Here is a 16,504-nt window from a genome sequence, read left to right on the forward strand (position 1 = left end):
CCATTTAAAAAAAGCCAATTAAAAAATGTCATCATTGCATCACATACTGAGTAACCTAAGAATTCCTCTGTGTACTTACGGCCACTCCTGTCTTATAGAGGAGATAATGCACAGTCTGTGTAACATCAGCAGCATGCATTAAGTTGTGGTAAGGATTTTTATGCTTGCTGTACCCCACTTCCAGGGCCTCCACAAATGAGACAAGAGCGGAAATTGGGATCTGAAAGAGAGAAGTAAGGTTAATTAGCTGGGGACTCAGTAGCTTTAAGTGAGGAAACGAGAGTCCAAGACACTCTTAAGTGCCTCCTTCTGGAAGTGTATCACTTGCGCAAATTAGACCTTTTCAAAGTGAGTAAAAAAGAAAGAGTAACCAAAGAACTGATAGAATAATTTAACAGTCTTACAGGAAGTCCATGGTTTAGGAACAGTCTGCCCTGCAAGGAGTTCTTTGTGCTCTAGTTCAGAGGGCCAGGAAAGGACACAGAGCAACATTTAGAACATAATAAGGGTAGGTGCTCATTTACTTCTAAGGCAAGGAGCACATCTTTTGTTTCTTAAGAACTAATGAACAACTGGTAGGCAGCACATTTCATTTATGTGAAGAAAAACACAAAGATCTCTGTTTTAGAAAAACCAATATCTTGAATGATAGTGTGATTTCAGAGCAACCAAGAGTTGCACCCTCCTGAAAGCAACGTGGTTTAAAAGGAGAGACTCTGCACTGGACATGTGAAAGTAAAAACCAAAAATCACAAGATAGTCTATTATATATGGGAACAGAAACAAGCTCTGTCCTAATAGATAGTACTGAGAATTTCTTATTAGTGTCTTATAAATTGAAATAATGCCTCTAATAAACCTAGTTGATTTTCTGTATACTTATACAAATACATATAATCTAATTCCATAAGAGTGAAGAACAATTGCACAACGTCTATACAGATTGATTAACCCCTGAAAGCATTTACTGTATTTGTTTTCTGGATCAATTCCTTGGTAATTTTTTATTCCAAAAGATGGTGATAAAAGAGAGAATGTGCACGGAAAGTTAATAAGGAGAAAAGCACATTAATTTAAAAAAAAGGAATATGCTACTTCAGTTCTTCACAAATCTTTTGTGGATACTTTCTTCAATACTGAATATCAGATATAGTTATTAATTCATTGTCATATTAAAAAATGAAGTTACAAGACACCCAGGTTCTTTAAGATGTTCTTGGGAAATGCTTGGTAAAGGGTATGTATGTACATAGTAGATTTGTTCTCAGCAAAGGCTCTACACCAGACTCTGAAGGGCCAAGCAAGTAGAATCCTGCTATAAATAACACGTAGTTATGTAGAAAAACATACTTACAAATATTTAGCTCTTAGGAAAGTTAAACATGCAATCCAGAGACATCAGTGCATTATGCCCATTCCAGAGGCTTCCCCATGACAAGGGAAGCTGGGAAGTATGCCACGAGCAGCACCAGAGATGAAGGTGCTGGTTCCCTAGAGAACTTGGCATCGCCTCTAATGTTGATGGAATGAGAAGGTTGCAGGAGCTGGACTTGGGAAAGAACTCCTGCTCTCTACTTAAAGCTGAAGAATCCCCCTGAAGCAGGAATGGCTGGGGAATACCAAGCATCTGTCACAGACAATAAAGGAAAGGATTTGTCTAAATCTGAATCAAGTGGTGGGGATAAAAGTCTGCAGCACACTCTGTCTCCATTATTGTTGCTTTGCTGGTGGCGGCTAGTAAGTAGGACATGAAGAGAGGCTGAAAGGCCTCTATAGGTAGCGCTGACGGGACCTCCGTTAGTCCAGGTTGTTAATTGTCCTTCTAGGATGGAGGATCCTAAACATGACCCCCACCAGACAAAAAGATGCCCCCCACTGAAGAGGTCAGAGCAGTCGCCTCCGGGTACAGAGCAAGTCGTCCAGGGTAACATGGGGTATATAACTAAAAATCTGAGCCCCAAATTCATGCCAAGATGGACAAAACATGAGTTTTAAAAAACAGTATTAGTCACTGACCTTGAAACGGCTGATTAGATCGTAGCGTGTAAGTAACTCATAGAAAATGAATTTCAGTGCGTGATCACCGCTGGCTTCATTGAGGGAGAAGACATCAAAAGACCACTTATCCACATCCTGCACAAGGCCGGAAGAAGAACGCGTTAGCAGCAGTCTTACCAGCTGGAATCAGCCAGCAGCCTGCAGCCAGGATCTTTTAAAATTATTAATAATTAAATTGTCATGATACACAGTTACAAAATTGGGCTTCAGTCATGCAATACCTGTCCCTTCAGCAGTGTGCATTCCCCACCACCAATGTCTTCAGCTTCCTTCTTGCCACACCCCTTCCCACCCAATTCGTCTCTATGGCAGAAACTTTTATTCTCTCTTTTCTCTTAGGCACTGTCATTTGCAATACTGTTACTGAAAGGTTATCACGTATATCACTATCTCCTTTCAGCACTCACTTCTGGCCAGAGTGATCATTTTCAATTATCATTGTCATAGTGGTTCCTTCTCTGACCAAACTAATCTCCCACAACTTGTGACAAGCTTCCTACCATGGACTGGTCCTACTGGCCCTCAATTGTACTATCTTTGCGTATTATTCTCATACTTTTTTTTTAAATACACTCTAAATGAGCTGGATCATTCATTCTGTGTCTGTCCCTCTCCCTCTCCCTCTGATTCATTTCACTCAGAATGATACTCTCCATGTCCATCCATGAATAAGCAAATTTCATGACTTCATTTTTTCTAACTTCAGCCTATAGACCAAGATGCTAATGCCCTTTCCTCTCAAATATTTTCTCTTCTCACTGACTTACAGTGTGTACTGAAGAAAAAAAAAGGAGTCTCATAGTATTTGAGTACTAATGAGACCAGCAACAGCAGCTAGAGTTTATTGATTTCCTACCTTTTTCTAGGTATTGTGATCTGGGTTCAATACCCAACACCAGATATGATACCCTGAAAACTGTCAGAAGTAATCTCTGTGTGCAGAGGCAGGGGTAAGCCCTGAGTACCACCAGGTGTGGCCCAAGCCCCCAGCCCTCAATAAGAAGAAGAAAAAGAAAACTGAGACACAAACTGATTTCCCTAAGACACATGAAAGTTCTTAGGAACACCGATGTCTAATTTTAGGGTCTTTAAAACCTTTCAGTTACCGCTACTGAATTTCAATTTTTTATTCACTTATGACCACCTAGACTGCTTCCAGGCTCTAAACTTCTCCCCAGCCTTTCTACACTACTGATTGGCATTCTCATATCCCATAGTTGAGAAGAATTCAAAGGCATTCAGAAATACTTATGATATAGAGCACAAAATAATGTGTGATTCCAATCTACTGAGCCAATTCCATGAAGAAAACTAATTCCAATTCTAATCCAATCTACTGTGCCAATTCCATGGAGGAAACCATTATTTCATATAAAAACACATCTATTTTTGGAATTGCTAATGTGGTGATCAAGTCTTTAAATCTGTAAGTCACAAATAAAAGTTAAGCTGAACATACTCTGAATGAATACAATGTTCCTAGAGTTCAAAGTCACTTTTACCTATGAATAGGTACTCCAAAATATAGGTATCATAAAGTTCCCCAGTTTTACAAATGTAACCTCAAAGAGATGAAGTTTCTAAAGTTATTCAGTAGCATACATGGGTAATAACTTCACTAACAATCCTCAGTGATACTACCAGAAGTTGACACTGTAAACTCAATGAATAGACAACAAATTTATTGTGATCCAGACCTCATGCCCTAAATATGCCAGTAGGGACCCAGTCCACAGACTATGGGACATTTAAGATGAACCTACTAAACCTTCCCCTTGAAACTACAATTGGCATTGTCATGAGATTTAACGTCTAGTTAGTTCCAATCAATATTAGTTTTGCTCTAATAAAAGCCCACTGTAAGCTCACAAATAGAAAAATGCTGTGACATTTGATGAGTTTTAATCCTGTTTTCCAGAATATAAAAAGCAAGAAAGGCTCTTTACCACTGGATATAAAGAGATAAATATAGTAAGATTCATGATTTATTCTGAATCTCTGGATTTAGAAAAGCAGAAACTAGAGACAGGGAGATGGATAAACTCTGAGACCATATTTTCTGGAATTCTTAACTGGGATTCTCAAATTTTAACGTTCTTCAAAATCATCTGGAACATACAAGAAAAATCCCAATTCTCTAGTAGGGTCTCATGACAAGGGGCTTAGAATCTACATTTTTAACAAGTTGCTTTAATCCTTTCTTTCTCTATTTCCAAACTAGCCATGGAGAAATCATGTGTACTTCCTAGTAGTCTAATGGTAAAAGGAGTCTAAAACTTCTCACTTCCTCCCCCTTCAAACATGGAGAAAGCCCAAAGTGTCTCTTCCTGAGTCACACAATAGACAATTTTTAGAGACAACCTACTGGGACATTTCCAATGACCCCACCTTATTAGACAAGAAATCAGTCACCTCAAATTATTAACTAGCATTTATTGAATAGAAACAATAAAAAAAAACAAAAGTCAGTATCTTTCAATTCGTAGATATGTGGCTGGAGAATTCTCTTACTTGATATTTTGTTAGTTTTTCTTTCTCGGCCACATCCAGCTTACTCTTGGCTCAACATACAAGAGATCATTCCTGGTAGGACTCAGGGGACCACCTGGGATGCCAGGGAATGAATCCAGGTGGGCCACATGCAAAGCAAGCTCCCTACTCACTTAAGTACCTATCATTCCACCCCACTTAAGTATTCTTACATTAACACATTGTTTAACATGACAGAAGCATGATGGGTAATTTTTGAATTGTATTCACTCAGTCTCTGGGGAAAAGTTCTGTAATAGAAAAAAAAAAAACATCAGCAATTCCAGATAAACTGCTAGAATAAGTAAAAAATTCTAAAATGCACAGAATAAGTAAAAAAAATTCTGTCTCTGTGCCCTTTCCAGCTCACCATCAATCCACTGCAAATAAGAGTTGAGAGAGATGGAAAAATATTTCATTGTAAAAAAGTTTTGAACTAGTGGCACTATATAGAAAGTATCATGCTAAGTGAAATGAGTCAGAAAGAGAGGGATAGACATAGAAAGATTGCATTAATCTGGGAAACATAAAGTAACAAAATAGGAGACTAACACCCAAGAATAGCTGAGATAAGTACCAGGAGGTTTACTCCATGGTTTGGAGGCCAGCCACATATGCTAGGGGAAAAGGCAGGTCAGATAGAGAAGGGAGCACCAAATAAAGGGTGTTGGGAGGATCCTCCCAGAATGGGAGAAGCATGCTGAAAATAGACTGTAGACCAACATGATTGCCACTCAATGCCTCTTTTGCAAACCACAGCACCCAAAAGGAGATAGAGAACAAAAGGGAATGCCCTGCCACAGAGGCAGGGGAGGATGTGTGGGAAGGGGGGTGGGAGGGATACTGGGATCTGTGGTGGTGGAAAATGGGCACTGGTGGAGGGATGGGTACTTGATCATTGTATAACTGAAACCCAAGCACAAAAATTTATAAGTCTACAACTGTACCGCATTGTGTTTCACTAATAACATTTTTTAAAAAGTCCTGAACTTCCCAGTATACAGAGGACAGAATCAAGGGAAATAACAGGTTCAGAGTTATGCACAATAGTTGTGGAGAAAGCAGACATGCAGAGTGAGTGTTCATTCTTTATCAGCAAGATAACATGTGGGCATCTGAGAATTATATTTTCCTAAGTATAAAATCATAATTCATGCACACTCAATTATTCTGCATAAAATTATGCTTCAATTTGGAATAGTTTCATAAATTTCTTAGTACTGATATAATCATCTATATTCCACAATAGAGGAAACCATTAAAGATAAAGAATACTCATAAAGTTCCTTAGAGCTTCACTGAATGCTTCTGGTTTGATTATAAAAATCGATGTAATTTCTTAGTGGGTATTATGAAACATCAGTTCCCATGAAGTAATTCTCCTGAGTATATGGGAAATGTCACTGTAAACCATATTGATACATTACGCATTAGAATAAGGGTGAAAGAAGAGTAATAGAAAAAGTTATCTTCTTCTTGACTTCTTGACAATGCTTTCTGATTTATGGTAAAGAGAGAGTAACCAGATAACTGAGAATATGCGCCCAAACATATGTGAACTCTCAAAAATTCAGTCAGAGGGGCTGGAGTGATAGAACAGTGGGTAGGGTGTTTGCCTTGCATCCAGCTGAGCCAGGTTCAAACCCGTCATCCCATATTGTCCCTTAAGTATCGCCAGGAGTAATTCCTGAGTGCAGAGCCAGGAGTAATCCCTGAGCATCACTAGGTGTGAGCCAAAAAAAAAAAATTCAGTCAGTGAATATTCTTCATACAAGAGAAATCACTACAAATATACAAGCAAAATAACCTTCAAGAACTATATCTTGATGTTAAATTAATTAGGCACTTAGTTTATTTAATTAATTAAGTGTTTAATTAAATGCCAACCCCATTTTCACAAATCGGCCATTTAAATTATCTTCTGGAAATACCAGGTAATTCATTTTCAGAGAAGACAGCAATACTTTAACAATAAAATGCTGAAACACTCCTGAACAGATGGGTGAGTATATGCACAGTCATCAGGCAATGTCAACCAACCCCGTTACCCTGCGTCTTGGTGCAGCCACATTCTCCAACATAAAGATCCAAAGTGTTTCAGTTCATGTCTCACACTAGTGGCTCTGAACCAACATGTACCTACAGGCATACATCTGTTTGGGGTCTCTTGATATTCCACTGAATACCAAAAGCTTGCCTGTTTGGAAGTAATTCTGAAATATTTAGCCTACTTAAACTCAAACATCTGCCTGATTTCCCATGGAACTTTTGGGATTAGTGAGAATTTTAGTAAATCAGTATAATCTATGAAGAGGACCAGGGCTCTGGATACAAATACTCACGCCGTGAAATGTTAGTGAAAGATTATTACTATATGACGAGAACTCTAATACAAAGAATACGTTCTACCTCAATTATCTAGATCTTTAAAAATAAAAAGCTCTCTCTGGGTCTTAGCTTCCTCATCAAAAGTGAACTCAGAGTAGATAATAATGGTGCAATAATCATCAAAGATGCTCTTGATATAGAATCCTTACAATCAGAACAACTATGATCTCTTGTGGTTGTAAGTCTGACTCAGTCATGTAATGCTAGATCACTCTAAAAACCACTAATGACTTCAAGAGTATCTGAAGAAATAAAGACCCGCACAATATGATTTCTTTTAGAATTTACACATAAAATGGGACTAGAGAGATAGTACAGTGGATAAGGTACTTGCAAGTAGCTGATCTTGGCTGGATCCATTGTACCCCATATGGTCCTCTGAGCATGCCAGATAGGCCCCCAAACCAGAAATAAATAACAACAACTAAACGTTTGTAAATATAAAAAATGGCTTAAAGGTAATGGTAAAGGCCCTCCCGTTGATCGTCGATTTGCTTGAGCGGGCCCAGTAACGTCTCCATTGGAGACTTTGTTGTTACTGTGTCTGGCATATCGAATACTCTCGGTAGCTTGCCGGGCTCTCCGAGAGGGTTGGAGGAATCGAACTCGGGTCGGCCATGTTGGCCACTTGTAAGGCGAACGCCCTACCCGCTGAATTTTGGTGTTTTTATAATGCTCAGGCTTACTCCGAGCTCTGCTCTCAGGGATCATTCCTAGGGTTGAGGGTTGAGGTGTGGTGTGGTTGGGGACTATATGAGGTTCTGGGACTGAACCCAAGTGAGCTATTTGCAAAGGAAGCACCTGCTGTACTATCACTCTAGACCCCAAACTGGGTTAATTAAAAAGAAATGACACACAAAAAAGTGCTGTAACTGCAGATAAGAAGATTTAAAAAGTCAGAGGTGATGGGAAATCTGTAAGTGAACTATAAATGAAAAATCATGACTTTATGACAAATTTTACTGTAGTTTTTTATGGGGTACTGGGTACATTGTAAAATATTTTTAGTGGTATTACCTTTAACGCTTCAATAACAGCTGGAGGATAGCTCAGTCCAACCATATTTGATGTTCGTCTATACATCCTGGAAAAATCAAAGGAGAAAATACTTTATCTCACAAAGAAGGATGACCCTGCTACAGACTAATATCAAGTATTGACACATAACAGAAATTCATGTCATGGGAAAGCCCAAGGCACCTAAAATTTCTTTCATAATCTTTTTTTGTAGTCACTCAAGTGGCTAAAGTGCTAAAATTCAAGAGGAACCGAAACAATGCCCAATACATAAACTGTTGGGGGAAATGGTCTGTGTGTTCTAAATTAGAAATTAAATTATTAAAACAGATCACCTCTTCTGCCAGAAGTGAGTTATAGCACAGCCTAGACAGCATACAATGTGGTCATTTAAAATGGAAAAACCTTATTTAGAAGAGGTTTTAAAAACCTTATTTAAAACCTTATTTCAAAAGCTGGTGTTACTATGGCTGTTCTTGAAAACAGTCAAAACCTAAAAGAAAAAAGTGTTCCAGGTTAGCTCCAAAATGATTTTGGCATGTTCAGTCCTATAATTATGCAATAAGGATTAAAGGAAGCGTGAATCAATTTATGAAATCTATTTCTAGAGAAGGGACCTATTCAAATTCAAAGAACAAAATCTCTAAAACAAACTGGAATGTCATGGGGACCTGAAACCCCTAAATGAACTCCAAACCAGCCCATTCCCCATGTGGATATCAGGAGAGCATCTGGGTACATCAAGGGTTCCCTGTACAGGCTGGCTTCCCTGCTGTGCTTTAAAATTCAGAGACTGAACTCAAAACAACTTTAGTTAATAAGAATTCTGAGAAAGGCAAAAGTGTGCCTGAATGATGTTCCAGAGCTTAGTAAGATAGGCTTTTGCAAGACTTTTCAGCAAGAATTTTCAGAATTTGTAAACATACCAAAACTGCATTAAAGTCAAGTTTCCAGTTATTAAAGCTGGTGTTACTATGGCTGTTCGATTACTGAATGACAGTTATTTTTACCTCTCCACAAATATCCCAGCCTGCACAGCGTGGACAATAGTCTTGAACCGAGGCTTCTCTTCACTCCTTCTAAGCATCATCCCCATCTGCCGGGTAAAGGTGGAGGCCAGCCAGTCTCGGACCTCAGAGGGCACTGCATCCGATTGAATGTCGCTGAGCTCATCTTCTGTGTCCAGGAGCCGCCTGTAGACAAGAGATACAGGACACTGAGAAGAAGTCTGAAATTAGTGCTCTCTGGCCAAACTACAAACTTCTCTCCACCTTCCCTGCATAAACAGGCACAAAGAGACCAAACAAATTTTGCCATGAAAGAGACAGCACTGCTTTGGCTTCAAGTTGATGAAAGTTTCATCTATTTCAGGGTGGTTTGTACCAACCATTTCCATTCCAGGGAAGCTCAAGCAACTGGGTCAATGGCTCAAAGGAATCAGATAAAATCCACTCTGGTCCATCTCATGTTCAGTGGTCTCAGATCCACTGTATTCAGGGGACCCAGAAGGCCTGTGCGATTTGAATAGTCTAAACCTTCCATTTTTAAAAAAATGCATGAACTGGAGCAATAGCACAGTGGTTGGGATGCTTGCCTTGCACCAGACAACCTGGTTCAATCACCAGAACCCCATAAGGTCCCACCAGGAGTGGTTCCTGAGTGCAGAGCCAGGAGTAAACACTGAGCACCACTGGGTACAGCCTAAACCGCCGAAATAAACCAGACCTTGCATTCCCAGGGGTCTTATTTACTGACAAACCATGAAACATTTATTTATTTCATGAAGATGGATGTTTGGGGCTGGGAAGATAGCACAAGAGTTGGAGTCTTTATATGCACAAGACTCTGGTTCAGCACTGATTGGCCTCTGTACATCCCGAGGTGCAGTGCTGGGGGCACCCAAGCAGAGCTGAATATGGCCCTGGTGGACCCGACTACTGCCATAAGTAGGACTAATGGTTCCTTGTGGAGCCTGGTGACAGACACTGGTGCAGATAAGACCTGACATTGCAAAAGCAGCCCAGAAGCAAAGCCTTGCACGAGGGAGTAACTGGGCAAAGTTGGCAAGAACAAGGTGTCAGCCAGCATCAGGTGTTCAGCCTTGAGCCTCACTCGACCTCCTAGTCACATGAGCCCTAGATACAGAAACTGTCATGTATGCTTAGCAAGTTATCCTAACCGCAGCATCTAGCATTGACTGGGATTGGACGGGGTCATAGCAGAGAAGGAGCAGTGATAGGCCAACAATTCCGAACTTCATGTGATTGGACTTTCTTGTAAGCCGAGACCCTCTGTAAAATGTGTGTATCTGGCAATAAAGTGAACAGCCATCAGCTGCTCCCGGAGGGTGTTTCTCTGCGCGACCGTTATCCTTCGCCCCATTCCTGCCCCGACCTGGTGCGCAACGTTTCTGGGCACCATTGGGGGCAAAATTGTTCCCCAACAGTTCCCAGTACTGGGCTGAGGGGGATGCATCCTTAGGTCCAACCACTGAAATATCATGCAGTAGGCTGGGAGTGGCCTCCAGGCTCCCCAAGCACCATCTGGGAGGTTCACCTCCCTAAAAACCACTTTGAAGATTTTTCTAGACACATTGCTGTATTTTAAGCTTCAAAGTTATTAAGAAATAGGATCTTAATGTATCGAACATAGAGAGGAAATGATAAGTACATATGATAGTGCTATCAGCTTAGCTAAAAATCATATTTAATACATAGTTGTACACAAATGTATGAAACACTCAAATTGTACCTCCAAATATTCTACCATGTTGTATATCAGTTAATCTCAATAAACATCATTTTGGGAGAGGGCCCAATTGGTACTCATGCGGCCCAAGTCCCTCTCACGAGTTCTTGACCATCTGAGCCAGTGGTTCATTGTGAGGGCCTGAGGTTCTGGTGCTGCTTGGGTCTGGCAGTGCCAGGAATTATCTGGACCAGCAGTGCAAATGCTAGTCAGAAGCCTCTGAAGTTGTATCTAGCAATACTTAGGAAATCAGCTGGTGCTGGGAATCAAACTGGGGTCAGTTAAATGTAAGCCACAAATATAACCCCTTATAATCTCTTTAACTCTAAACTACATTTTAAAATAAAAAGAAAAACTTTATCAAGTACTACCCCAGTCACTATAACGCAGTCCTCTAACATAATGAACTAAATAAGAGTTTCTCTACTTTGATAGAGCATTTATAAACACTAAGAATCTAAACTCTAAACTAGAAGAGTCTAAATTCAAGCAAAATTTCCAAAATAATGCAATTTTTTCTTTGAGCACAGTGATTTAAATCATCAGTGAACTATACTTATTTTTTTTAGTTATTTGTTGGAGTACACGGAGCTTAGGTTTATCAGAATGTACCCATCACAGTGCTCCCGAGTCACTCCCATTACTTTGTCAGTCTGTAACCACTTCTATGCTCTCTTCCCCAACCAATTTGTAAGGTCTCATCCTTCTTAGACACTGAAGCTGTACTGTAAGTTAATATTGCCTTTCTCCTCTCCTTATGTCTTTTGAGCAGTTTACTTTAATGCAATGTCCTTTTGTATAGATACAGGAAGACAATTAATTAATATTATGCTTTATAACTTAGGAATTAATTGGCTTTGGATATTATTCACTCCTGGGCATCTGCCTTCTCAACTTAAGCCTCAGTTGCCCTCACTTCCTAGCACCCCAAGGGCAGGGTCCGACGTGGGACTGGATGGAACCAGGGCAAGCCGGTAAGTTATGTGCTACCCTGGTATCGCGATGGACCACGATTCTTAACTTTAAGTTAAAAGGTTGGTCATAGGCAAATGATGTCATGATCCAATAGTAACGACAAGACTAGGGCCCTGCTGCTAGGAATAGGAAAGATGTCTGGCCTGAGCACTGCAGTCTGAGATCGAGATGGCCCTAGGAGAGCAATTCTATAAGCTCAAAGTATTTCTTACTGTGTCCATACAAAATGATTAATATTATGTATGCTTATATGTTGGTTGGACAAGGAGAGGAGAAACACGTCCTAGAAGCAGTTTTCCTGTGTGTTCTGACTAGCTTGGATGAGACTGCTTTCTCCCCTTCAAACTGTCTTCAGTAAATGATTTCATATATTGAGACAGTTTCCCCTTTCTCTCAGAACCCTGGCTGGTCTTAGATATGCAGATCTCAGGTGGTAGCCAGGCTGGTCTTTGGGATGCAAATCAAAGTGCTTGCAGTTTGTGAAAGTGCTTGTGAAAGGTTTCAGCTTGGCTTTGTATCTTCTTTCCGGAGGCCAGTATTACTGGCCTGCAGATGTAAGGAAACAATGTGGATGTAAGGTAAAGGTAAAGGTAAAGGCCCTCCCGTTGATCGTCGATTTGCTCGAGCGGGCCCAGTAACGTCTCCATTGGAGACTTTGTTGTTACTGTGTCTGGCATATCCAATACTCTCGGTAGCTTGCCAGGCTCTCCGAGAGGGGCGGAGGAATCGAACTCGGGTCGGCCATGTTGGCCGCTTGTAAGGCGAACGCCCTACCCGCTGTGCTATCACTCTGTAAGGTAACAATATATGGTTTGCCCCCTCAATATTCTTTCTGTAACTCCTTTTGATGACATCACTATATTGCGCCCTTTAGAGGTACTACGATCTATATAAGGGAGATTTCAGGGCTCTCTGGGGGGACACGCGCACCAGAGAATCTGGGAAGATGGGGCTGAGGACAGAAGCGGAGAGAACAAAGGCGCACGTGCTTGAGGATTCCTGAGGCCTCCATGACATACATCTCTTCCATGTAATAAACGGCTGCTAAGACCAACCAGCCTGGTCCCCGTTTCCTTCCTTCGTCTGACCATCGCCATCGACCTTCCTGGAGTGGGGAAGCGGCCTGACCGCTGGCCTTTTTATTTTTTTTGTGTTTACACAGTTATTCAAAGGCAGGCTATGGAAAGGATCTCATGAATACTGAGGGAGGGGCCTGATTGAATTTGGCAGGATTGGGTGAGGAGAAGGTGCAAAGCTTTCATCTTTGTCATTTTAACATTTTCAAAAGGTAAGCAATGTGGGCTGAAGAGAGGTCAAACGGGAAATCACAGGCCTAGCTGACATGAGCCCTAAACTCAATCTCTGGTCTCCAGAGGTGCCTATCACAGAACTATGAGGCCCACACAGATGAACCATGCACTACTTGTCAGAAAAAAAGAAGAAAAACAGATTTGTCACTTTCCAATTCCATTATAACGGGAACTGCTTTAGTACTTTGGGGTAACTGGAGTGGAAGCAGCTTAGGAAATCAATGAAATATAGAGACTGGAGGAAGAACATGGGCCCTGCAGAGCACAGCTGCATCCTCAAGATACTCCACTTGTGGATGGATGTTGTGAATTAAAACAGGAACATAATTTCTAGGCTGAGGCTAATTCTTGTGTAACTGCAGCTTTTAAATTTTCTCCTCTGACGTTACATCACTTCACATCATGTCCGTGTTCTCAGCGAACTTCTGTATCTCCTATGGATGAGGTGAGACAGAAGATTTATGACTTGTCAAAATCTACCCCATTTGTTTGCGGAAACGAATGTTCCAGGAATAGTTATTTGAATCCTACCTCATACCATCCTGGGGTCAATTTCAGAAAAAAAGTTTTTTCATAGAAAATTTACTATCACTGCAAAAACCTTTGTCCATTAGATCTTACCTGGTTTCATCAATGTATACAGATTCAAGCACTGTGGCTGCATATTCCAAATTCTTCTTCAGATCTACTATGGAGGCCTCCCCTCTCTCTAACTGTTTGACCAAAGACCGCAACCTGTGGAGGAAAGATACGACCCACTGAGAACAGAGAAAATCAAAAAGCCTTCTAGTATAGTGAAGACAGGTTACAATGAGTGCTTTTAATTACTTGAATATAACATGTGAAAGGAAATGCAAATTGAATGGTGGGATTGATCAGTAGCTCTCAATGGAATTATAAAATAAATGTATAAATGTATAAAATTTTGCCCTTGTAAAGCAAAACCAAAAACATTCTCATCCATCATGCATTAACAGCTCCGATACCTAACAGCCTTTTAGCATTTTTAATTTTATACTGAAGTCACATTGGTTATTAACATTATATTAACAAGTAAAGGTGCTCAAATCAGATAACATTGGTTATTAACATTATATTAACAGGTAAAGGTGCTCAAATCAGATAACCCTCAGATTCTCAGAGTCTCTCTCCTCTAGAAGTCTGCTTTAGAAACCAACTATTCTGAGTTAAGAACACTGAAGGCCCTAGATGCTAAGGAAAAGCTCAAACCTTTCCTCTCATCTTTTTGCCCCGCTATGAGTCAAACAAGTGGTCATAGAAGAATGGCCTAGAAGGCCCCTATGGCCTAGGAGAATGCAGTTTGGGGGTATCTCTAATGTTCCTTAGTAAACATGCCCATCTCTGAGAACCACCTTGCTCCTTTCAGGAGAGAGGAAGTGTCCCCTCCTTATCATGGAGAGTCCCTGTCCTCTCTCCTTGGCACCCTGCACCCCCGTATTTCCTCCCTTGCCTTAGGTCTTAAATCTCTTTCTCCCAAACTATAAGGGAGAACTGTGTAACTACTGTCTCTCCTCATGAGCACATTGAACTGACTGTGGTAAGCAATCTGATGCTGTTTTGATTACTCTGCCAGCTCAAGAAGAACACAGAGGGACAGGTCATTTTCCCCTGTAGTTGACATCAGTTTTTGAGGATATGCATAAGTAAATGTGTATATACTTCCTAATGCTCACCACCCAAAGCCTAGTTTCCATCCTTTACACTACAACTGATTCTTTGATCCAACTGATCCTTTGATCCAAATGATCTCTCAACAATTCCAAAGGGATAATGGGATTAGAAAATATATATTTTTTAAATTTTATTTTAGGAACAATGTGGCTTAAAGAATTGCTAATGGTAAGGTTCATGCACAAAACATCCCAGCACCACATCCTCCACCAGTGTCCACGTCCCAGTGACTCCAGTCCACCTCCACCGTGCTAAATTTCCTACTGAAGACCAGTTTTCTCTTTCTGTTGTCTTTGGTATTTGTTGTTCCTCTACTATGTGCATTTATACTAGATCATATAAGAGCGATCAAAACAAAGAAATTTTGGAGCAACAGCACAGCAGGGAGGGCATTTGCCTTGCAGGCAGCCAACCCAGGTTCGATTTCTCCGTCCCTTTTGGAGAGCCCGGCAAGCTACCAAGAGTATCCCACCTGCACGACAGAGCCTGGCAAGCTACCTGTGGCATATTTGATATGACAAAAACAGTAACGACAAATCTCACAATGGAGACCGTTACTGGTGCCCATTTGAGGAAACTGATGAACAACAACAGGAGGACAGTGCAGTGCTATATTGAATACAGGAAAGCTAGTCTAGCAATATCAACACATACTGCTGGAGATTTGGCTATGCTTAAGGTACTCTTCAGGCACAGCCATAGAGAATAGCAACCCCATGGTTCATGTATGTTCCAAAACCGGGAAGGAGACTCAGACCACCAAAATAGTCAGAAAGAGCAGCACAAGAAGTACATAAAATATTTTACTGAACAGAAAGAATTCTTCTAGGAGTGGATACATAACTAGTTTAAAAGAAATAATGATGAATAATAAACTGATGTACTGAAGACAAGACCTTCCACGCTGCTAGTAGAGATACAGACAATATGAAAAACAAGCAAATATGCTCTTGCCTTATCCACTGTTCTCACAGAGGAGAACTTAATACAATATAGTGACAGAGAGTGGAGAAATAGTACAGTGGGGAGGGTGTTTGCCTTGCATACAGCCGACCAGGTTCAATCCCCAGCATCCTATATGGTTCCCGGGCTCCTCCAAGAGTAATTTCTGAGTATAAATCCAGGAATAAGTCTGAATGCTGCTGGGTGTGCCCCCAAAACAAAAACAAACAAACAAAAATGCCAGAGTGACAAAATACCGAAAAGATGGTCAAAGTTTGGTATCTGGGAATACTGAAAATATCACAGAGATTTGAAGACCGGACGACTTTTCAGGCTGACAGCCAGCAGAAAGCAGAAACTTGGAGGACAACTTTGCATTTGCATCTCACATTGCAATGTACTAGCTCTGAGATTCCAGGCAAGCTGACTTCTTCATGTCAGCTATAAAGGGGAGCCAAGCACCACATTTTTTAATCTTGCTTTAAAACAAAGAAATCAAGTTGATAATGATATATTCGCATACATTTACTATGTCAAGTGATATACTCATACAATCATATGGCCTATGACTTGACTTTTATCTGCTTAATTGAGATATAATAAACTTCACATCATGTAAGTCAAAAACATACAACAGGATGACATGTTATACTGTCAAGAAATTGCCACAATAGTCAATTCACTCATCCATCACTTCAGACAACTACCATTTGCAAAAGAGAGTGGGAAGAACATTTAAAACCTAGTTTTTTTCCACTAAAATATACAAAGTTGACTGAAATCTAATCATGAACATCTTTTTTATTGATCTCACAGTGAATCAATAAAACAGTAAAAAAAAGTCG

General features: G+C 40.5%; 1 protein-coding gene across 7 annotated transcripts in view; it reads right to left on the minus strand.

The window, feature by feature from the left end:
- PDE1C (phosphodiesterase 1C) overlaps positions 1-16,504 on the minus strand; it is a 661,768-nt gene that overhangs the window by 132,024 nt on the left and 513,240 nt on the right. For all 7 annotated transcript variants that reach the window (XM_056117979.1, XM_056117980.1, XM_056117981.1 and 4 more), the window contains 5 exons: positions 13,647-13,760; positions 9,003-9,185; positions 7,993-8,059; positions 2,017-2,133; positions 80-220 (listed from right to left, as the gene is read on the minus strand). In XM_056117979.1, coding sequence (XP_055973954.1) covers positions 80-220; positions 2,017-2,133; positions 7,993-8,059; positions 9,003-9,185; positions 13,647-13,760 — 622 coding nt within the window. The remainder of the gene's footprint in view (positions 1-79; positions 221-2,016; positions 2,134-7,992; positions 8,060-9,002; positions 9,186-13,646; positions 13,761-16,504) is intronic.

The sequence above is a fragment of the Sorex fumeus genome, unplaced genomic scaffold (assembly GCF_029834395.1).
Source record: "Sorex fumeus unplaced genomic scaffold, SorFum_2.1 ptg000037l, whole genome shotgun sequence".
NCBI lineage: Eukaryota > Metazoa > Chordata > Mammalia > Eulipotyphla > Soricidae > Sorex > Sorex fumeus.